Source organism: Aethalodelphis obliquidens, unplaced genomic scaffold, assembly GCF_003676395.1.
Source record: "Aethalodelphis obliquidens isolate GAN/ISIS:26980383/991018 unplaced genomic scaffold, ASM367639v1 scaffold69, whole genome shotgun sequence".
Classification (NCBI taxonomy): domain Eukaryota; kingdom Metazoa; phylum Chordata; class Mammalia; order Artiodactyla; family Delphinidae; genus Aethalodelphis; species Aethalodelphis obliquidens.
In genome coordinates, this window is record NW_020838013.1 from 4,660,812 (window position 1) to 4,682,228 (window position 21,417).

The 21,417-nt window shown below is 60.4% G+C and overlaps 3 protein-coding genes across 7 annotated transcripts; 2 read left to right on the forward strand and 1 right to left on the reverse strand.

Moving 5' to 3' along the window:
- Positions 1–2,074: 2,074 nt before the first annotated feature.
- Positions 2,075–8,870, forward strand: RAD9A (RAD9 checkpoint clamp component A). Its single transcript, XM_027090153.1, is given in 12 exon segments — positions 2,075–2,231; positions 2,319–2,389; positions 2,841–2,969; positions 3,423–3,537; positions 3,625–3,724; positions 6,213–6,319; positions 6,410–6,447; positions 6,449–6,520; positions 6,610–6,674; positions 6,766–6,903; positions 7,639–7,846; positions 7,934–8,870. Coding segments are annotated over 12 exon segments (1,173 nt in total). The 5' UTR covers positions 2,075–2,197; the 3' UTR covers positions 8,030–8,870.
- Positions 8,656–11,987, reverse strand: PPP1CA (protein phosphatase 1 catalytic subunit alpha). The gene is made up of 7 exons (XM_027090154.1): positions 11,829–11,987; positions 11,172–11,303; positions 10,788–11,018; positions 10,071–10,175; positions 9,403–9,626; positions 9,186–9,320; positions 8,656–9,104 (listed from the first exon to the last, which is right to left on the reverse strand). The coding sequence occupies exons 1-7, from the start codon at positions 11,881–11,883 to the stop codon at positions 8,994–8,996; spliced, it is 993 nt and encodes a 330-aa protein (XP_026945955.1). The 5' UTR covers positions 11,884–11,987; the 3' UTR covers positions 8,656–8,993.
- A 123-nt stretch (positions 11,988–12,110) lies between these two features.
- On the forward strand, positions 12,111–18,834 carry TBC1D10C (TBC1 domain family member 10C). 5 transcript variants are annotated; one of them, XM_027090148.1, is made up of 10 exons: positions 12,111–12,980; positions 13,213–13,391; positions 14,140–14,239; positions 14,465–14,572; positions 14,659–14,812; positions 15,020–15,134; positions 15,684–15,891; positions 16,016–16,205; positions 17,701–17,855; positions 18,155–18,834. In XM_027090148.1, the coding sequence occupies exons 2-10, from the start codon at positions 13,216–13,218 to the stop codon at positions 18,500–18,502; spliced, it is 1,554 nt and encodes a 517-aa protein (XP_026945949.1). In that variant the 5' UTR covers positions 12,111–12,980; positions 13,213–13,215; the 3' UTR covers positions 18,503–18,834. The 5 variants fall into 5 exon arrangements, with proteins under 5 accessions (XP_026945949.1, XP_026945948.1, XP_026945950.1 ...); XM_027090147.1 differs by lacking the exon at positions 12,111–12,980 and having other exon boundaries at positions 13,015–13,391; XM_027090149.1 differs by lacking the exon at positions 12,111–12,980 and having other exon boundaries at positions 13,017–13,391; positions 14,659–14,765; positions 15,024–15,134.
- Positions 18,835–21,417: the final 2,583 nt, after the last annotated feature.

Genomic DNA, 21,417 nt, shown 5'->3' on the forward strand with positions numbered 1-21,417 from the left:
CCTATTCACTGAACGCATACTTACTGATCACCTGCTGAGGGCCAGGCCCTGCGGGAGGTAGAGGGATACAGTAACAAACAAAACAGACTAGGTCCCTGCCCTCATGGAGCTGACATAACTAGGGGCATTAAAGAAGTAGACACTATGAAATAATGTTGAGTTGGGAGAAGTGCTGTGGATAACCCAGAGCAAGGGCTTAGCTAGACAATGCAGGGTGGGGGGTGGCGGGTGGAGGGGGAAGAGGAGAAGGCCTATCTGAGGATGGGCAACTGAAGCTGAGCCCTAGGAAGAGAAGGCACCAGCCTATGAGAAGGGGAAAGAGTGTTCCAAGTAGTGGGGACAGCTTTACAGAGATCCCAAGGTGGAAAAGGATGTGGTTCGTTCAGGGAACTGATGGGGCCAGTTCTGATGCACAGGAAGGCCACAGACAGGTGGAGAGATGGGTGGGGCCCGCTCCTTCCTGCAGGTTTGGGGTAAGGGGTTTAGAATTTTTTTGGGGGGGGCGGCCAGGACTCACGGCTTGCTGGATCTTAGTTCCCCCACCAGGGATTGAACCCATGCCCTCAGCAGTGAAAGTGCGGTGTCCTAACCACTGACTGCCACGGAATCCCCAAGGGGTTTAGATTTGACGGCGAGTATAGTAGTTGGGAACCACTGCAGGGTCTACACCAGGGAGAGGCGTGACACAGTTTACATTTTAGGAAGGTCACATTGATGCTGCTTGGAGAGTGGACTGGAGGAGACAGGGAACCACCCAGGGAGCTCCCACAGTCATTCGGGTGAGAGATGATGGTGGCCTGAGCCAGGACGATGGCAGTGGACATGGGAGAAAAGGACGAAGTTGCCATCTGTTTGAGAGGCAGAGCAGTCAGGGCTCGCTGGAGGCTTGCAGTATGTAGGGTGCGGGAGAGCATGGGGTCAAGGATGACTCCAGGTTTACTGACCTAAAGCCTGGGTAGAGGGAGTACCATTTACACAGACCCTGCTAAAAGGCAAGAATAACCTCTCCCAGTGCTCCAGGGAAACTTGGTGAGGGAGTGGAGCTGAGGGCAAGGAGAGGAAGAAACAAAGTGGGGTCCAGGACTGCAGGCCAGGAGCAGGAGGGCAAGGGGCCCACAGACAAACATGGCCTCCTCACTGGGGACAGTACCAGAGGGGCAAGTCCAGATGGGCCCTAAAGGAACGCAGTGGTGCCCAGGGTCCTTCAAAGCACACTGGGTGCTGCAGGGAACTAGAGGTCAGGGAGCCCCTCCAGGACTTCCCTTCCAGTTCACGCAGCGGAGGACCGAGGCCCAGGGCTAGGGGAAGACCTGCCCGCCGATGAAGCCCCTCCTTCGGCACAGTCCCTTGGTCGTTTTTCAAAGAGCCACATACGCATGCGTCTAACCTCAGAAAACGTTTCCAGCCCTTCCCGTTAGTGACCCTCCTCATTTGGCAGCGCTCACCCCTCCTCTCACAGACCCACTTCCCTCCCAACGGGGGCAAAGCCCCATGCACCGCTGAGCCTTTACTCTCACCTTCCCCTGCCAGCCACACCCTTCTACCCCTTTCTGTCCGGAGAATCTTCTCTTCTTCGGGATCAACGCAGGATCCTCGAAGCCAGAGCGAACAGCCACTTCCCACCCCGGGATCCTGCCGCAACGTGCTTTAATTTCTTTTTAGTGCCAGTGGTTGCTGCTTCTGTGCGTGTCCCCGGCTCGGATTGGGTGCGACGGTCTGCCTTCGACCCCGTACCCACGACAGACGCCCAGAAAATCCGTTCTAAATTAGTGACCCAGGCGGGCTCGCCCGCACATCTCCGGATTCGCTTCCCCACACCCTTTGAGCGCCTTGCGTTCGGGCGCGCAGCCGCTCTGGGCCCCGCTGACAGGCCCGGCTCACCCGGGGCGCTGAAGGGCCGAGGGAGGCCCTGGACCCCGCCAAGAGACAAGCCAGGAAGGCGCCCGGCGCTCCCGGATCACGTGACCGCCACCAGCGGGACTCTGTCACGTGACGGCGCAGCCGGCGAGCGTTTTTCTCACGTGACGGAGGTGCAGGCGTGTGGCCCAATGAGGAGGCGGGGGCGGGGCTTCCGGGGGCGGTGCGCGGGAAGAGAACCCGGGGCACCCGCGGCGGCAGGGGAGACCCGGAGGGGGGCAGCGAGCTGGGGTCCAGTCCGGGGCCCGCCGCCTTTCACAACCCGGCCGCAGGGAGCAGCATGAAGTGTCTGGTTACGGGCAGCAACGTGAAGGGTGAGTTGGGGCCAGCCCGGGGCTGGGGGCACATGGGAGGGCCCAAAGCGCCAGCAAAGCAGTGTTTTTCTCCTCTCCTCCCCGCAGTGCTCGGCAAGGCCGTCCACTCCCTGTCCCGTATCGGGGACGAACTCTACTTGGAGCCCCTGGAAGACGGGGTGAGGAGCCACGGTATTGGGGGGGGGTGAGATTCCCACAGGGAGCCCTAACCTGGGCTCGAGTCTCGCCCCCATCAGATAGGATGCCGGTGGGCAGATTTGTCTGCTGAGTTACAGTTTCCTCCCCTGTTGCTGGGACGTCACCTTGAGCCCTGTCATCTTCCCAGACCAGTGTGTGAATTGAGAGCATTTGCCCTCCCTGAAGTGCCCGGGGGCGGGTGGGGTCGGCGCTGAAAGCTGTGTAGGGCCCTTGCTGCGGGAGCGGTGCTGAGGGGCACTCCGGGAAGGCTTCATGGAGAAGATACCCGCTGATTGGAAGGAGAGGGAGGGATTCAGCAGACGATGGTGGAAGTGGAGGACATTAGGGCAAGTGTGTGAGCAAAAGCCGGCCAGAGGGCTGGGCCTGACATTGCAGGTGACTGCATCTCTCTCCCTGCTTTTCCTGGCCCAGCTCTCCCTCCGGACCGTGAACTCCTCCCGCTCGGCCTATGCCTGCTTCCTCTTTGCCCCGCTCTTCTTCCAGCAGTACCAGGCGGCCACCCCTGGTCAGGACCCGCTGCGCTGTAAGATCTTGATGAAGGTGAGGCCCCTCCCTCAGCGGTGACAGTGCACTCCCCCAGGAACCCCCCCAGGAACCTCTACCAGTGCGTTTGCTCTGAGGCACACAGTAGGTGCCAGCTGGAGACAGAAACATACGCAGGAGCAATCCAATGCAAAATGCAGCGCAGGGGCATAGTACGGACATCCACAGGGTACGGTAATGGGAGATACGGAGAGGCTAATTGATTCTGCCAGGGACCTGCAGAGAGTGGTGACATTCAAGCTGGTCCTTGAAAGGTAAGCAGGTCTTTCAAGGCATTCCAGACAAGGGGAACAGTATGAACGAAGGCCTGGAAGGGTGTAAATTTCTGTGTGTGTGGGAGGTCCTTTCCTGGTGTGACAGTGCTGAGCCCGTGATGGGCCAGAGCCTAAGGGGATGTGAGAGCTGGCTGGTGGAGGCGCGGCACTGGGCTGATGTGTTTCCATCGCCTAGTCGTTCCTGTCAGTCTTCCGCTCGCTGGCGATGCTGGAGAAGACCGTGGAGAAATGCTGCATCTCCCTGAATGGCAGGAGCAGCCGCCTGGTAGTTCAGCTGTACTGCAAATACGGTGAGTGAGCAGCTGGCTGGCCAGGTCATCCTTGCGGCGTGGGGTGGAGGTTGGCGAGGCCCACTGAGACCCTGTCTGCCCATCCAGGGGTGAGGAAGACTCACAACCTGTCCTTCCAGGACTGCGAGTCCCTGCAGGCTGTCTTCGACCCAGCCGTGTGCCCCCATGTGCTCTGTGCCCCAGCAAGGTGAGCACGCTCCCTGGTTTCAAGCTGAGGCCTAGGTTTCTCTCTTCCTTCTTTGGGCCTCAACGGTCAGTTTAAGAAGGCACCTCTTCCCTTTTCCCTACAGGGTTTCTGTAGACCTCAAGGAGTTTATCCAACCCGGTTTGCTTTCAGGTCCTTGCCTGGCTCCTCTAAGGGCAGAGGCTGGAGTGAGGAGGGGCTGGGTGCTCCCTTGTTCCATGTTCCTCATTGTCTTCTGGAGTCTGTATTCTCTACCTCAAAGGTCTGACTTGGTTTTCTGACCACTCAGACCCATCCTGACTCCTCTGTCAGAGAACGGGTCTCTGGCCTGCCCTCAAGTCTTCTCTGGCCTGAACACCTTTGAAGGTCCCTTAATTTTTGTGGCTCAGGGACTCATGACCCTTCTCTGGCCTCGTCATCCTTCTGGGATGATCCCCATTCAAGGGCAGCCTCTTTTCCTACCTGGCTGGGCTCTAGCCTCGAGGGGTCCCAGCAGGAGGCCAAGGAAGGAGGCTAGGAGGGGAAGTCCTGGTCCAGGAGGGCTGCCTGAATAAGCAGCTGTAGAGATGGAGCTGTTCTGGGGAATCAGAGGAGCTGTGCAGGGCTCAGGAGACTCCAGCAGATGCAAAGGTCCCTGGTGAAGACAAGAGCAGAGGGGATTGGCTCCCCTCCCACTCGCCCACAGGCTGGGTGCCACTTGCATCCAGGTAACCCAAGGTCTTGTGTTTCTTTTCTTTTGGTAGCCGAAGGCCATGGTAACCTCAAGGTCCATTTGGGTCCTGACTTTCTGTTTTTCTGAGTTCTGTTGAAACAGCACTGCCCAGGATCCCTTTGGGTAGAGAAAGAGGGAATCAATCTGTGGTCTGTATTTTGAGAATTTTTCTTTCTCTTTCTTTTTTATTTTTATTTATTTATTATTTATTTATTTTCGGTACACGGGCCTCTCACTGCTGCGGCCTCTCCCGTCACGGAGCACAGGCTCCGGATGTGCAGGCTGAGCGGCCACGGCTCACGGGCCCAGCTGCTCTGCGGCATGTGGGATCCTCCCGGACCGTGGCACAAACCTGCGTCCCCCGCATCGGCAGGCGGACTCTCAACCACTGCGCCACCAGGGAAGCCCCTCTCTTTCTTTTTTAAAAAGAGCAGTTGTGTTGAGATGTATCCTGATGGGGCATTTTCCGTAAACCTACATCGTTGGAAAAACAGTCAGACTTTTTGTATCTTAGGTATTGGCCTATCCCAACAACCTGTACTGTTCTAGGGTGTGATGGCTTAGGAGTGAATGTGATTTGAACCTAATACATTTTTAGAGGGTGTCAAATTCAGAACCAGGCAGATCCACCTCCTGACCCTAAACATGGTCCTAAAGTAAATTGCTTGAGGAAATTGGATCCCAGAGATTACAGGTAGGGAATTCTGAAGTGTGTCCATATTCCATTGGAGATCAAAGAAGCCCAGCTAAGAGAATTGGGGGCTGACTCACATGACAGCTAATTTCTGAAAAGGCTATTTTATCTTGAAGATTATGAGTTTGGAGGAACTAAGGTGATTGACAGTGGAAAGAATCAGAACGTGAAATTCCTTAAAAATTTATTGACTTAAATAATTTTGTCTCTGTTAGACATAATACAAAAAAAAAATTTAAAAAAAGTAGTTGTTTCTTGTTTTTAAATTTAATTTATTTATTTTTGGCTGTATTGGGTCTTCGCTGCTGTGCGCGGGCTTTCTCTAGTTGCAGCGAGCGGGGGCTACTCTTTGTTGCGGTGCGCGGGCTTCTCATTGTGGTGGCTTCTCTTGTTGCGGAGCACGGGCTGTAGGCGCACGGGCTTCAGTAGTTGTGGGTCGCGGGCTCTAGAGCGCAGGCTCAGTAGTTGTGGTGCATGGGTTTAGTTGCTTTGCGGCATGTGGGATCTTCCCAGACCAGGGCTCGAACCCATGTCCCCTGAGTTGGCAGGTGGATTCTTAACCACTGCGCCACTAGGGAAGCCCCTGTTTCTCTTTTTCTTATGGGCAATTTTAAATTCATATAAAAGTAGACGCCAGTTCCTGTCCCAAGTGTTTTGAGGCAAATTCCAGATGTTATTTCACCTGTAGCTGTTTATCGGCATGTGTCTTTTCTAGACAAGGATCTGAGGGCTCTCCCTGAAGGCCGCATTTATGCAGACCGTGTGGGGATGGTCTCCCGCCCCTGGGTGGCCAGGTACCGCCTGCCCGGTTTGGTTCAGCGCAAACAGCCCGTGCTTCCTGCTGTCCTCTGTGGGCTCTGCTCTTGTCCGCCCCGTCTCTTGCAAGTGGACTTCTCCTCCCACGACAGCCTGGGAGCCTTGGACGGGGCAGGGACCATGTCCCGCTCCTGTCCTCCCTGGGGGTATGCTAGGCCTGGCCTGGTTCCCTTTGGACGTTGGTGTGTGTCACCATCCCGCCTCAGATCCTGAGAGCGAAGCCACTGGGTGGGGCTGAGTCTTGGGGTGATGCTGTGTACTCCTCACAGGGTCCTGGGGGAGGCTGTTCTGCCCTTCCCCCCTGCGCTGGCTGAAGTGACGCTGGGGATTGGCCGTGGCCACAGGATCATCCTGCGTAGCTACCAGGAGGAGGCAGGTGAGGGAGCCAGACATGGCCTGGGGCAGGGGGCAGAGATGGGCTGGGATGGGGCAGGGCGCAGGTTTCCTCCTGTTGCTGTCTCCACAGACAGCACCGTCAAAGCCATGGTGACCGAGATGAGCATCGGGGGGGGAGGATTTCCAGCAGCTGCAGGCCCAGGAAGGGGTGGCCATCACTTTCTGCCTCAAGGAATTCCGGGTGAGGTTGCCCGCCACGCGCTCACCGCCCGGTCCACCACTCCTCCCTGCCTGGTGCGGGGCCTCACTGCTCTGCCTCTCCCTTCCCAGGGGCTCCTGAGCTTTGCCGAGTCAGCGAACTTGTCTCTCAGCATTTACTTCGATGGCCCTGGCAGGTAACTCCAAGCTTCAGGACAGGGTGGGGAGGGATCTGGGATGCCAGGAGCCAAAGGGCCTTGACCTTGCCTGGACCCGTCACCTGCCCAGGCCAGCCATCTTTGCCATCAAGGACTCTCTGCTAGACGGCCACTTTGTCCTGGCCACGCTCTCAGAGCCGGACCCGCACCCCCAGGACCTGCGTGCCCCGGAGCTCCAGCAGCCAGCGCCTCAGCTTCAGGCTCACAGGTGAGAGCGCTGCCCACCCAATCCTCCTCCCCACCTCTGCGCACCCTGGGGAGCCTGCTGCTTCCAGCATCAGCGCCTCCCCTCCCCCCACTTCCTGTTGGGCCCCAGCCCTGCAAGCTCAACCTTACCAGGCAGCTGTACTCAGAGACTCCCCCCACCCAGGGAAGTGTCCCCAGGGTCGGGCTGGCTTCCTTCTCTGGCTGAGGCCTCCCCTCCGAGCCTCCTCCCAGGCCAAGGAGGGAAAGGGCTGCCGGGAAGCGGGGGGCTGCCTGGGACTGGGGAAGCCGGTGGCTGAAAGGGCAGGTGGGTTGGGGAGGATGGGCCCAGTGTAGTTTAAGCAGAGGAAGTTTGGCCTGGCCCTCTGCCCAGCATGTCCCTGGGCCCCAGTGCGCTCCGGTTCCTGTCCCCTGGGAAGGTACGGGCTTGGGCCCCAGGTGGCCCAGCTTACAGAACTTGCTGCTCCCCTCCCCCAGCTGAGCTAAACCGGCCCCCAAGATGTCTCCCTCAGGCCTCTACCTCAACTCTGATGAAAGGATTCCAGGTCCACCCCCTCCAGGAAGCAGCCACTTAACCCCAGGCATCCTCTCCCCTCCCACCAAACCAGGAAGTAATAAAACCAAGAGGCCACCAACGGCACAGGGCTTTTGCAGCCGCCCGCTGAGCCCTCCAAGGCGGGGCCCTGCCTCTGTTCCCCCGCTTCTCTCCCTGCCCTTGCTAAGCCGTCTCTGCTTACAGCACGCCCCACCTGGACGACTTTGCCCTTGATGACATTGACTCGTACATGATCGCCATGGAAACCACCGTGGGCAGTGAGGGCTCACGGACACTGCCCTCCACCTCCCTTTCACCTGGCTTCCAGCCCCACTGTAGCCCTGGCTCCCACTCAGAGGAGGAAGATGACACCGAGCCCAGCACGGTGCCTGGGACTCCCCCACCCAAGAAGGTAGGGGCTGGCTGGAGACGAGGCAGGGATGGGAGGCGGAGGGAGCAGCCTCCAGAGCTCACTTGGCTTCCTCTGTTTTCTCGCCAGTTCCGCTCGCTGTTCTTTGGCTCCATCCTGGCCCCTGCACACTCTCCCCAGGGGCCCAGCCCCGTGCTGGCTGAAGACAGTGAGGGGGAAGGCTGAGCCGAGAGGTCCTTGGAGGACTGGACCAGAGGAAGCCCCAGCCTCCCCATCTCCCAGCGCCAACCAGGGGCGGGGCCAGCTCTCCTCCAGGGTGGGTGGTAGAGGTGGGCTGTGCTGGAGCTCAGCTGGCTGGTCCTGCCGCCTCCCCCAGGCCCTGCTCGGCTATCTGTGACTGGCCTGGGTCCTGTCGTCTCCCTTCGGCCCCCAGTCAATCATGTCTGTTCCCAGTCTTGGTGCCGAGCTGCCACCTGCTGGGAGGCCCCTCACCTCTTTATCCAACCATGCGGCAGGGTTGGGGGCCTGCGTTCTCTAAGCCCACCTCCCTAAGAAAAAAACCTCGGTGGGGCTGCTGGCCCCTGCTGATCCACCTTCTCTGCCAACCAGGACCTGTCCCTCCCTCAGATCCTGGGTACACCTCGGGGATCCCCTGTGCCCGGCACACACTGTTTTGCTTGCTTTTCCAAAACTCTCTGGCCCTGACTTGGAAATTCCAAAGGCCCCTGTGACCTGAGCGTGTGGCTGGTGTTTCCCTCGCTCGGGCCCCATGCCCAGCAAGCCTCCCAAGTGGCCCTAGGCAGAAGAGGTCGCCAGGCGCGGCATTTCGGACAAGGGAGACAGACGCCATGGCGAGAATCCAGCTTTGACCTTTATTCGAGAGACCAGATGGGTCGCCCCAGGATCCGGCTGCCAGCCCTGAGGCCAAGCAAGGCTGGGGACCCACAATCTGGCCCTGCTCTGCCCTGAGCTGCAGCCTCAGCCCCAGGATCCTGCCTGCAGCCACTGCAGGTGCAGGTGGAAGGAGCCCTGGGGGTTGGACGCTGCTATTGATTCATAAAAAAAAGAAAAATACACCAAGGCTCCGTGTTCCCTGTGATGGGCGGCCCTAGGGGGCCAGCACGAACCCTCACAGCCACGTGATTTCTGTACAATCCACCGTCTGGGGCAGAGGGCGGGCACACGGGGGCTATTTCTTGGCTTTGGCGGAGTTGCGGGGCGGGGTGATGGGCCGGCCTCCAGGGTTCAGGCCGCTGAACTGCCCATATTTCCCCTTGTTCTTGTCGGCGGGCTTGAGGATCTAAAAGAGGCAAGCTGGTCAGGCTCATGGGGCTGAGCCATGGGCCCCTCCCGCCCCTTCCATCCCCATCTCCACCCCCACCTGGAAGGAGCACATGAGCGTCTCGTCCACGCTCATCATGGCGCCTGCGTTGTCAAACTCGCCACAGTAGTTAGGAGCTGAGAAGAGTGTCACCAGCTGCCGCTTGGCAAAGAACTCATAGCCATCTTCTACCACCTGGACGAGGGTGGGGACAGTTAGTTCAGCAGGTGCTGCTGCCCGGCCCCCGCTGCCACCCAGACCAGAGCTGCCAGCCCACCTGGTGTGCCCGGCAGATGAGATCCAGGTCGTGCTTGTGCAGGAACTTGGCCACGACCTCAGCTCCAAAGGTAAAGGAGACGCCACGGTCATTCTCGCCCCAGCCCTGCACGTCCTTGTCAGGGTCAGACCACAGCAGGTCACACAGCAGGCCCTGGTCTGGCACGTCTGTAGGCCGCATGATACGCCGGATCTGCTCCATGGACTGTAGGTCCGGGGACAGGCCTGGGGGGCACCGGCGGCAGGTCACTTCCTCAAGCCTCAAAACAAGGGCCCTCCCTTCTCCAGGAAGCCTTTGCCAATCAGCCTCTGTTCCCTCAACCCGCCGCCCTCTCCTGGATTCCTGGGAGCCTAGACAGGCAGAGCTCATCGCCTTCTGCCTCTTCAAGTCCCTGTCCCTTCCAGGAGCACAGTGCTCCCTGGAAAAAGACAAGCAAACTCCACGCAAGAAACCGAGGCCACGACATGACAGTGAGTGCAGCCTAATGCTGGGGTGCGGGGGGACTTTGTGGAAGAAGTGATATCCAAACCAGGGCTCCAGGGAGAGCTGTTCCAGGTGGCTGAGAATGTGTCCTTCAGCTAACACTTCTGTCCCAAATCCCCCAGGGATGTGGCCAGGCTCGTCCTGCCCAAGCATTCCCTCGCCATGCGGCCCAGAGCCGCCCTCACCCCCGTGACAGCAGAAGATCTTTTCATCCACAATGGCAGCAATAGGCAGGCAGTTGAAGCAATCGGTGAAGGTTTTCCATAGTTTGATGTTGTAGCGTCTCTTGCCTGCCCAGAGGAAGGAGAAGGCTCACGAGAAGGCCTGTCTGCCCCACCCTCAGTGTGGGTCTCTGGGCCTTCCAGGGCACATTGTGTGTTGTTCAGACACAGCTGGGAGAAGAGAATGGAAGGCAAGAAGGGACCCCCCCCCCCGGGCCAATCCCCACCCCACTGCCTCCCAGGACGAATTCTAAGGCAGCTGAGTCCACAGGAACCCCCAAGTTCCAGTTCTGGAACAACCTCAGGGTTGGCACTCACCCCCCTGCACATGAGCAGAGCCAGGCCAAGACCGGGTCTGGTCTCTCTCAGCTTCTGGCCAAGAGAGTCCAGTCCAGACAGGCATCCTAAGTGCTTAAGTAACGGATGCAGTGGAGGGGGGTGTCGGCAGGCAAGGCCCTGCATTAGAATGCTGGCAGCCCTTCAGTCGGCAACCATTCACCACGTCCCTCCTGAGTGCCAGGACCCGTGCCAGGAGGGCAGGGCGGAGAGACGTGAACTGGCCCTGCCTTCACAGAGCTCAGTCTAGCAGGTGTTTGTCAAACACTGCTACCCCAGCCACCAGGTCAACACGAGGGTCGCACTGAATGGCGACCTTCAGCCCCAGAGGCTCCGCCCACTCACACTCATCGTAGAAGCCGTAGATGCGGTTGATGCTGGCGCACTCGTGGTTCCCACGGAGCAGAAAGAAGTTCTCGGGGTACTTGATCTTATAGGCCAGCAGCAAGCAGATGGTCTCCAAAGACTGCTTGCCCCTGTCCACGTAGTCCCCCAGAAACAGGTAGTTGCTCTCTGGAGGGAAGCCGCCGTACTCGAACAGCCGCAGAAGGTCGTAGTACTGGCCATGAATGTCGCCTGTGACCCAGAGAACCAGGTCAGCACTAGATGCAGTCTGAACTTGAACCCAGGGCCAGGGTTGGACTCAAGGGTGGAGAGATCCAGGGACTTTGGCTGGTGGTGGTGGGTACCCACTTTCAGGAAGCAAAGGGGCCTGGGCAGGGGGCTCACCACAGATCTTGAGGGGTGCCTCCAGCTCCAGAAGAATGGGCTGGCTCAGGAAAATCTCCCGGGATTTGAGGCACAGACCACGGATCTCGTTCTCTGTCAGCTGTACATTCTTTCCAGGCCGCGAGCCCTGCACTGGGAGTGGAATGAGGCGTCAGGACCCTCAGGCGAGAAGAGGGTGGGTGACATGGGTGGCCCCGTTGGCACTTCTGGGGGGCGCCTGGGCCTCCCGGGCCCCGCCTCGCCCAGGGGCAGCTGTTGCTGCTCAGCCTCCTGGGACCCCCGCCTCAAGCCTCAAGGGACGAGACCCCCAACTACCCTCAAGACACTCGAAAGGGGACTGCTGTGCGCGGAGGCCTGCCAAAACCTCAGAACACAGGACCCCTTGCTTGGGGGGGCTAGGCTTCTCGGATTTCTTTCTAACCCCAAGAGCCCTGGCTAACCCGTGCGCCCCCGCCCTGCTCTGGCAAGGGGAGCAACCCCAGACCTCCCAGGGGCGCCGCAATTGGGAAGGGGGGCACCTGCGGCCACGGGACCTCGCGGCCCGTCCCCGCCCAGTCTAAGCTGGTCCTGGGAGGGGCAAGTCCACCCGCGCGCCACTTCCGGGCCGGGCAGGGGACCAGGGCGCGGCCGGCGCCCACCTCCCCTGCCCCGGCCAACCTTCCAGCAGGCGCCCGATGATAGAGTCCAGGTTGAGCTTCTCGCTGTCGGACATGGCGGCGCCGCCGCTCTGGCCCCAGCAGCTCCGGGCCCGCTCCTGCCTCCCGCCCTCCCGCTGCCTCCTTCCGGCCTGGCGCTCCTTCCGCCCGCCCCGGCTCGCCGCCCCGCCTCCTAGGCCTCCTGCCCCGCCCCGCCCCGCCCCGCCCCGCCCCGCCCCGCCCGCTGCCCCTGCGCTCTAGCGCCTCCGCCGGACGCAGGACGCAGGGGTCGCGGCGGCCCGGGAGGCGGGGCCTCGGTCAGGGGACCGGACTTGGACTGACTCGTGTGTCTGGGGCGGAGCCTGCCCTGTGGGCGGGGCTTCATGGGGCGAGGTCAAGCCTAGCTCCGCACTTGAGTTACCCTCGGCTGTTCGGAGGAGGTGCGGTCGGAAGTACTGTGGAAGTTGTTTTTCTCTTTCAAGGGCTAAGCAGTCCTTCCCACTTCTGTCCTGGTCGGGAAGGTTGTGTGACCTCATTGGTAACTCATTGGGTCTCCCCAAACAGTGCAGATTAAGCCCTTGAAGTGCAGGAAAGGAAACTGAGGCTCAGAGATAGTAAGAGTTAGCCTCGAATTCACGGAGGACCTCTACCTCCTGAGTCTGGGGCCCTCGGGCGACTGGCTAGGTAGATCCAGACACCTGTTGCTGAACTCCGAGCTCATTTTGGTCCACACTGCCTGTGGTGCATGCTAAATTATTACTTTTTGTAATGTCTCATCCTTGCCTTTTGAGTAGCATAGTAATGCTACATTGTGTGCCTGTTGAAAGTATTACTTTGTAAAGAGCAAACACTAAATACACCATGATACTCGTTGGACCCTGAATCGAGTGTTTTACATGCCAGTGACCTCAAATCTGGAGGCAGCCTGCCCTCTCTACCTCTGGCAGGCCCTGGCCGCATCACACCCAGCACAGGAACCCAAGCCTGCACCCACCCAGCCCACCGGGATGGTGGGAGGAGCCCATGGCCCAGGGCCAGTGGGGCAGGCCGGAAGAGCCCGGGACAGGAAGGGGTAACTACCCCCCCCACACGCACTTAGGAGGGGCCCCCCGGCTGGTTGACGAAGCTGTGGCTGAGGAGGAAGTGAGAGGAGGAGGTGAGGTGCAGCAAGGAGGTAAGCTGGGCTGCAGGGGACAGGGGCCTGGCCTTTCTGCCACTTCTGGGCCCATGCTCCACCCCCACCCCACAAGAGAAGAGGGGACAGAAGGGGCTTGGAGAGATACCCTGAAATCTGCTCCCTCTGACCACGCAGTCAGGTCCTGGGGCTGGGGCCTGGCTGGATAGGAGCCCAGGCCCCAGGCTGGCTAGGAGCCGCCTCTCATGTTGGCTTTCCCCACATGTTGCAGCCTATGGCATCAGGCGTCTGCAGCACCATGGCCCAGGCCCTGGGGGAGGACCTGGTGCAGCCTGGTGAGCTGCAGGATGATTCCAGCTCTTTGGGGTCTGACTCAGAGCTGAGTGGGCCCGGCCCATATCGCCAGGCTGACCGCTATGGCTTCATTGGGGGCAGCTCAGCAGAGCCAGGGTAAGTAGGGAAGGGATGGAGTAGGGCGGTGGGGTGCTGGGAATAAGGGTGGGAGCTGAGGGCTGAATTCTAGAGTGAGGTCCAACCTCGAGGGTCCTGGGCGGGTCTGGGGACTCAGCCACTATCATCCCTTCTCGGGTTCCAGATGGAATCCTAAGGTTAGCAGGGCTGTGGCGGGTGGCTCCTGTATGTCTCTTTTACTCCCAGTTTCTGAGGGTTTCCACCCACCTCTGGGGCCAAACATTCTTCTCCTTTTAATCTGGCCCGGGAATCCCAGATCCAGATCACAGAACCCACACTTCTTCCCCCACCAATCTTCTGCATTCCTCATGTACAGACAGGAAGACAAGTCCAGAAACAGTTAGGAAGATCACACAGCAGATCAGAGACAGAATCAGACCCAAACTCACAACTCCTGGCTTCTAGTCTAGGACTCTGTCTACCCAACTTCCCTGATGACTTGTCTGTGTCCCTATCCTGGGGGACAATCAACAAGCCCCTCCCTCAACACACACCTACACACCCCCTTCAGTCTCTCCTGCTTCCACCCACATCGGAGCCACATCCTTTCCTGTCCCCATGACAACCACTGGCAACTCCTGGGTGACAGGTCCCCACCCCACCCCAGAGATTCCCAGAGATCTCCAGGGCCAGGAGTTAGGCTCACCCAGGTAGCATGAAGGGTGGCAAATGTGGGCTCTGGGTAACAGCTGCCCAGCGCCTGGACACCTGTGCCATATGTCCCCAGGCCAGGTCACCCTCCTGCAGACCTTATCCGCCAGCGGGAGATGAAGTGGGTAGAGATGACCTCACACTGGGAGAAAACCATGTCTCGGCGGTACAAGAAGGTGAGGGGGAGAGTGGTCCCACCCAGGCCTCCGTGGCTCAGCCCCCTTTGCCTCGGCCCATACCCAGGCAAAATTCACCCCTCCCATGTCCCAGTACCTCCTGCCTTTTCTCCCTGCTACCCAAAGTGGCTCTTGCCTGATGACAGGTTGTGCTTGGGGCCTGCCGACAGGAGCAGGGGAAGCTGGTGTGGCTGGCCTAACGGGGTCCCTTGGCCTCACCCACAGGTAAAGATGCAGTGCCGGAAAGGCATCCCCTCGGCCCTGCGGGCCCGGTGCTGGCCCCTGTTGTGTGGGGCCCATGTGTGTCAGCAGAACAGCCGTGACACTTATCAGGTGAGGGAACTGGCAGGGGTCCCACCTCCCTTCCCTGGCCCTTCACCACTCTGGGCCTTCACATTCACCTTTTTGTCCACCCACAGGAACTGGCTGAGGCCCCTGGGGACCCACAGTGGATGGAGACCATCGGCAGGGACCTGCACCGCCAGTTCCCTCTGCATGAGATGTTTGTGTCACCCCAGGGTCACGGGTACGAGGCCAGTGATGCCCAGGGACCCCCAGCCCCACAACCCCCAGGTGCTTTGGCCTAGTACCACCCCACCCCACCCCCCCACCCCCCCCCCCCCCCCCCCCCCCCACCCCCCACCCCCGCTCCAGCTTTGTATCTTTGCATCTCAGAGGACCCAGCAAGGCCCTCAGGGGGCTGAGGCCTGGGAAAGGGCCGCCAGAGGGTGGGGAAGGGATGCCCGGAGGACTGGCCCCTAACGGGGTCTTCTGGCACAGGCAGCAGGGGCTCCTCCAGGTACTCAAGGCCTACACCCTATATCGGCCGGAACAGGGCTACTGCCAGGCCCAGGGCCCTGTGGCTGCCGTGCTGCTCATGTATCTGCCCCCAGAGGTGAGTACCCTCAACCCTGCTACGGGGACCCAAGACCCTGACCCCCTAACCCCAGTGATCCATGACCCCCAACGCTGGTGACCTAGGGACCTAGTAATCCTGTGCCCTGGACCCATGACCCCTCCATCCCCAGGAACTCTGGCCTCAGGGACCTGGGATCCTTGACTCCTACCCAAACCTGTCCTAGTGAGTGACCCAGGGCCTCATGACCACCAACCTCAGCGACCTTCAAACCCAACGACCTTGACTGCAGGAACATGGAACCCTGAGCCCTGACATTTGCCCCAATGATCTAGGAGTCTGGTTGTTATTACCTTGACCTCATGACTTCTGATTCTGAACCCTGTGACCATGATCCCTGACCCCAGTGACCCCAAGAACCCAAGACCTGAACTTTGGGACCCTCCCTAGCCTTGACCAGTGAGCCCCTACCCTGTGACCCTCAAATTCAACCCCCTGAGCCCTGTGACTTCCAACTCCCTACACCCCTTGTTGGCCTCTATCTGGGCAACAGGAAGCTTTTTGGTAAGACCTGCCCCTCCTTACCAGCCCCAGCACTGAGTCCAGGCTCCTGGCTCCAGAGTCACCCCAGATGGTGTCCAGACCCTCCCCTGCACCCCTTTCCCCCACCCTGTGGTCCCCTCCGTGGTCCCCTCTGCGGTGGGCACTCAAGGCTTGTGCCCGCCCCCAGGAGGCCTTCTGGTGCCTGGTACAGATCTGCGAGGTTTACCTCCCTGGCTACTACGGGCCCCATATGGTGAGAGGCTGGGATGGGGCCAGAGGGCACAGGGGGAGGGGCTGGGCGGGGGCTGGGGAGGGGCCTGGGGACTGGGTGGGGACCTGGGGACCGGGAGTGGAGATGCTGACGGAAGTGGCCACAGGAGGGTGTACGGTTGGACGCCGAGGTGTTCACGGCCCTGCTGCGGCGGCTGCTCCCGCGTGTGCACAAGCACCTGCAGCAGGTGGGCGTTGGGCCCCTGCTCTACCTGCCCGAGTGGTTCCTGTGCCTCTTCGCCCGCTCCTTGCCCTTCCCCACGGTGCTGCGTGTCTGGGACGCTTTCCTTAGTGAGGGTGAGTGTGTGGCTGGCCAGGTGGGCGGGGGCAGGCGTGGGAACTGGGGCCGGGAGCCTCGGGTGCCTGGTGTGCAGAGGGGATGAGGGTGCCAGCTCTGCTCTGCCCCACCGCCACTGCCAGTCCTGGCCTGGGGTCTGGGTGCCGGGGTGTGCTGAGGGTGACAGCGCCCTGTGGCTCTGGGGAAACGGCCCAGCCCTTGGCCACGGATCACCAATGTAATGAATGATAGCCCCCACCCCCAGCAGTGAGACCACCACAGGGAGGGCACCATCTGCTTGGGGGAGGGCTGGAGTCGGGGGGCGCTGCAGAGATCACAGCAGTGAGCCAGCTCAGGGAGCGGGCACAGTGGGGGCATGGCCGATGGAGCCCCACGGGCCCTGGTGAGCGCTCTCGGAGGCCAGCGCTGCTCCGGAAGCCAGGGCCACTTGAGTGAGTGAGACCTACATTCTGGTGGAAGTGGGGATGGGAGGCGACGGTACTAAATTAACAAGATATTTATAGGTTGTCAGAAGTTCTGTGAAGAAAATAAAACAAAGGATGTGCCAGAGTGTAGGGGGGCGGCAGGAGGAGAGTTTAAAGGTGCTCGCGGCTGCTCTATGGAAGAGGCAAACTTGCAGGGCCAGTGTGGAGGCGGAGAGGCCAGGCTACAGACGACTGACGTGGGGGTGCGGACATGGGAGAAGTGCCAGGCCGAGAGCAGGGTGGTTGGACCAAAAAATGGTAGAAATCAATCAGTACATCTATTGAGCACCTGCTGTATGCCCAGTTGGCTTCAGGTTGGCTTAGAGCTCTGGCCACGGGTGTCCAAGTTGCCATCTACATGGCCTCCCCTGCAGACTCAGACCTCGAGGGCGGGGCAGGGCAGGGCTCCCCGTCAGGGTGGCTGAGCTACCCTTGCCCTCTGCCTCAGGCTCCCTTTCATAACGGTGACACCGTTAGTAGTCGCTGCTGTCCCTTTACAAGTCACAGTTGTCACCAGACCTCGCTGGTCCCCTGACTGCTGTTCTCAGCAGACCCGAGGCTACCAGGAAGGAATTCTGAGGCTCCAGGAACAGGCCCAAGGTCACACCCATGTGTGTGTGTGCGTGTGTGCGTGTTTGTGTGCATGTGTGTCCTATGCTCTTGGCTTAGAGGTGAGGAGTTCTGGCTAGAATCTTTCTAGAATCAGAAGCCCACAGGTCTGAGCTGGAAAGGCCTTCACGTCACCACCCAGCCCCTCCTTGGAGGGACGAGGAGCTGAGGCCCAGAATGAGAAGGCTTGGCGTGAGGCGTTCAGTAGCCCCTGGCTCCTGGCAGGCTGCTCTGCCCACAAGTGTCTGTGGCCGCTGAGACATGCTGGCCAGAGCTCTCAGATTGCCACCGTGCTCTCAGTCATTGGGTCACGGCAGCAGAGCTGCAGGAGGGTGGAAGGAGTCTGGCTGAGGGCAGGTTCAGGTGCAGACTGAGGAAGCCCAGGGCTGGCCCCCCAACTGAGTGAGCCCCCGGCCTGCAGGTGTGAAGGTGCTGTTCCGCGTGGGTCTGACACTGGTACGCCTGGCACTGGGCACCACTGAACAGCGCCTGGCCTGCCCGGGGCTCCTGGAGACGCTCGGCGCCCTTCGAGCCATCCCGCCCACCCAGCTGCAGGAGGAGGTCTTCATGCCCCAGGTGGGTGCCCCTTGCCCGCCCTCTGCAATGGCCCAGCCCCCCTGCACAGTTGCGGAAACTGAGTCCCAGAGGGGGAAGTCAGAGTAAGAACCGGGGCTCAGTTCTTGTCCTCTCAGCAGCAGAGAATGTGGAAACCCCAGGCCTCAAGTGGCTTTCAGTGGCTCCTTTAGTCTCTTTGTCTGTCAGCCCCTCAGCCCTCAGCCACTTCCTGCGGCTGTGTCCTGCCCGCCCCACAGGGATCTCATCGCTTCCTGCCCTCCCCCAGGCCAGGCAGATTCAGTATCAACTGCTCCCCACAGGTGCACAGCGTGGCCCTGTCCGAACAGGACTTGCAGCGGGAGATCAAGGCCCAGCTGGCCCAGCTGCCCGCGTCGGCATCTGGGCCACCCCCGAGGCCGCAGGCCCGCCTGCCTGGGGCCCAAGCCATCTTTGAGGCCCAGCAGCTGGCAGGAACCCGGGGAGCCACGAGGCCCGAGGTGCCCCGCATCGTGGTTCAGCCCCCGGAGGAGCCCAGGCCGCCGCGGCGCAAGCCCCAGACCCGAGGCAAGACTTTCCACGGGCTGCTGACTCGGTCCAGGGCCCCCCGTATCGAGAGCCCCGCCAGGTCCCATCGAGGCTCCACCTCCTCCCTGGACACCCGATTCTGAAGGTCCCACTTCTGAGGGTACCAGAGACTCAGGGTCCCCCAACCCCAATTGCCTGAACGGTGGATGCCAGCCTCCAAGTAGGCACCGCACTTTACAGCCGGGATGGATGCCTCAGCTTCTTTCCCGTGGACTGTGTCAGGCTCGAGGATGAAGGAAGGTGAGAGAGTGAGGTTTTGAGGACCCAGGCCCATCATCCGCCCACGGAGCTGTCCTGGTGCCTGGGCCCTTGCAAGCATCAAGCTGGCGCTGAAGGAGGGTGAGGTTAGGGGCACAGGCTGGGCTTAGGGGACCCGAAGGCTCCTGGGGAGGCCTGGAATAAAGTCTGAGCAGAAGCCCGTATGCAGTCAGATGGAACGCCTTCCAGTATCAACCCCGGACCAGCGGCTCCTTCCCCTCCAACCCTCACTCCCCTCACGGCCCCGCCCCTCCGAGCCCAGCCCTGGCGCCTCAGGGCTCACTGAGGCTGCCCATTGGCTGCTGGAAGGTCTTCACCAGCACCAGGAGCCAATGGTAAGCTGCAGTGCCCAGCCTCTTGGGGTCAGGGAAGGCTTCTGCACCTGGGGGAGGAGGTCTCCCCAAGTGGATGCTGGGCCCAGAAGTGGGACTCTGTCCCCTCTTCTGCTCCCTCTCCCTGCTGGTTCAGGATTCCCCCCAGGGCTGTGGGCACTCTAAGGCAAGTTCGCCCCCCACCCATGGTCCTGGTCTCGTCCTCAGAGAGAGCCCGCTGAGAACAAAGGCTTAGTGTGCCCGGACAAAGGAGGAAGGGCCTGCCAGCCCTTGCCCCCTGCCTAAGCCCCAGCCGCACCCCCTGGGGACTGCCACTGTGGAAACTCCTCCCACACTCGCTAATTGCCCCCGTGGGCGCCTGAGGTGCCTGGGACAGGAGCCATCGCCAGGACAACGGGGCTGGTTCTGATGTAGGCTTATGTTCCTGCAGGGCCCGTTCCCAGTGCCCTGCCTTCCTGCTTCCTTGGGTGCCCTCCCCTGAAGGGGGGAGGGGGAGGGGGAGTACCCGGAGAAAGTGTCTGCAGTCCCACTTAAATGGTGGAGTGGGTTCTTAGTTCCCTGACCAGGGATCCAACCTGAACCTCCTGCAGTGGAAGTGCCAGAGTCTGAACCACTGGACCGCCAGGGAAGTCGCAATGGTGGAGCGTTTGATCCATCCTTCTCAGTGGCTGAGCTGGAGTGTTGGCACCCTCAGATCTGGTGACAGGGCCACGGCTGCAGGAACACGCCCCCTCCACATATACTCTTGTGCGCTGACTGTGTGACTGGCCAGGCCCTGGGTCCTGGGCAGACCATCCCACTCCCTGAAGGAGGGACTCACGGAGGTCCAGACCCAGAGCTGAAGTTTACCTGGGGGGAAACTAAGGCTCAGGAGGGGAGGCAACTGGGCCAAAGCTTTGCTGCCCAGGGCAGACCCAAGGTTCACCGCTACCCCCGCATCAACAGCCACGAACCTGACACCCACCTCCCTCTGCCATCCTGGGGCTGCTGTCTCTCCCACTGCCCCAGTCTCGCCCCAGCCTGGGTTCTGAGTGTGGGCCAGGGGCTGGGCTCCTGTGAGTTAAAGAGAGCTTCCTGAGCCCTCCCTCCCCACTCCCCACCCCACTAGCGTACTTGGAGCTTAATAATAGTACAGTCCCCTGCAGTTCACGGACCCTTTCTCAGACCCCCACACCCTCTCTCTGCAGGTGGCACTGAGAGCCTCTTTAGAGAAGGGGGAGATGGCCAGGTTGAGTGCCCAGCCCAGGATCACAGTGGGGGGCAGAGCCAGCTAGACCACGCCTTAGACTTAGGGCGGGTGTCTCATGGACTCTCTGCTGGGAGCAGGTAGGTGGGGGAACCTGCAGGGAGTCTATGGGATTTGCCCTGCACTCCCTGCCCTCCGTGCGCTCAGCTCTTCTGCTGGGAAGGTAGAGGAGCAGGAAAGCAGCAGCCTTGGCACCAGGGCTGCTGAGTCTGAAGGAGAGGCCACATGGTAGTCGTTCCCCCTGGATATAGACCCTGGGGCAGGTGGTCTCCAGCAGGGGCCTCTCTAGCTGGGGCTGAGTCACTGCCTTGTCTACTGAGGGAAGCATTTTCTGGGCAGTCCTTCTGCAGGTCCCGTTATCAACCATCCGTCTGGGAAGCCTGAGCCAAGGGGTCAGACCAAAAGACGACCAGCTCCCTCCTTGTCGGAACGCTTTTTTACACACGCTGTTCCCACAGGGCTGCGCTAGCCCCCTATGGCTCCTGTGCACTAGTTGGGAAAAGATGCCCCTCCCCCAGGTACATGCATCCCTTGCAGGACAGAAGGGAAGTGACCACTCAGCAGGGTACCTTTGTGCAGTGAGCAACCTGCACAACCACACCCAGTGAACCTAGCAGCCCCAGCTCCCTACAGACCTGCCTGGAAAGGCAGAGAAAGCAAGAGAAAGCAAGGCACGCATCTGAGAGTACTCAGCCTGTGGGGACCAAAGCTGGGGTGGCACCCAGCGATGTCCATCGGCCGGGGTCAGCCCAGGGGACAGGAGTGGGGGTCAAGCAAAGAAGTGGAAGGGCAAATGGACCCCCGTGTAGGGGGCCATGGTCTCCATCTCGACTGCCACCCACCCCATAAGTCCCCCCATCCCACACTGTCCGGAGGCCAGGCTTGGACTCCCTGCAAAGTCCCTGCATGGGAATGGCCTTCTCACTCTCTCTGAACCTCAGTCTCCTCCTACAGATAATAGGATAATAACAGCTCCCGTCCTAGTCCCAAGAGCAGTCTACCTGTCTCATTTCTATGATGGTTATTGTTTAGTCAAGCTGGGCAGTCACCCAGGGATTGCGTCTCTTCACCCCACGCCTACCTGGCCCAGCTCAGCCTCAGGTGACCTCCAGGCTCTCCTGGCACAAACAGAGCAAGACTGCCCTGCCAGCCTGCTTGCCCC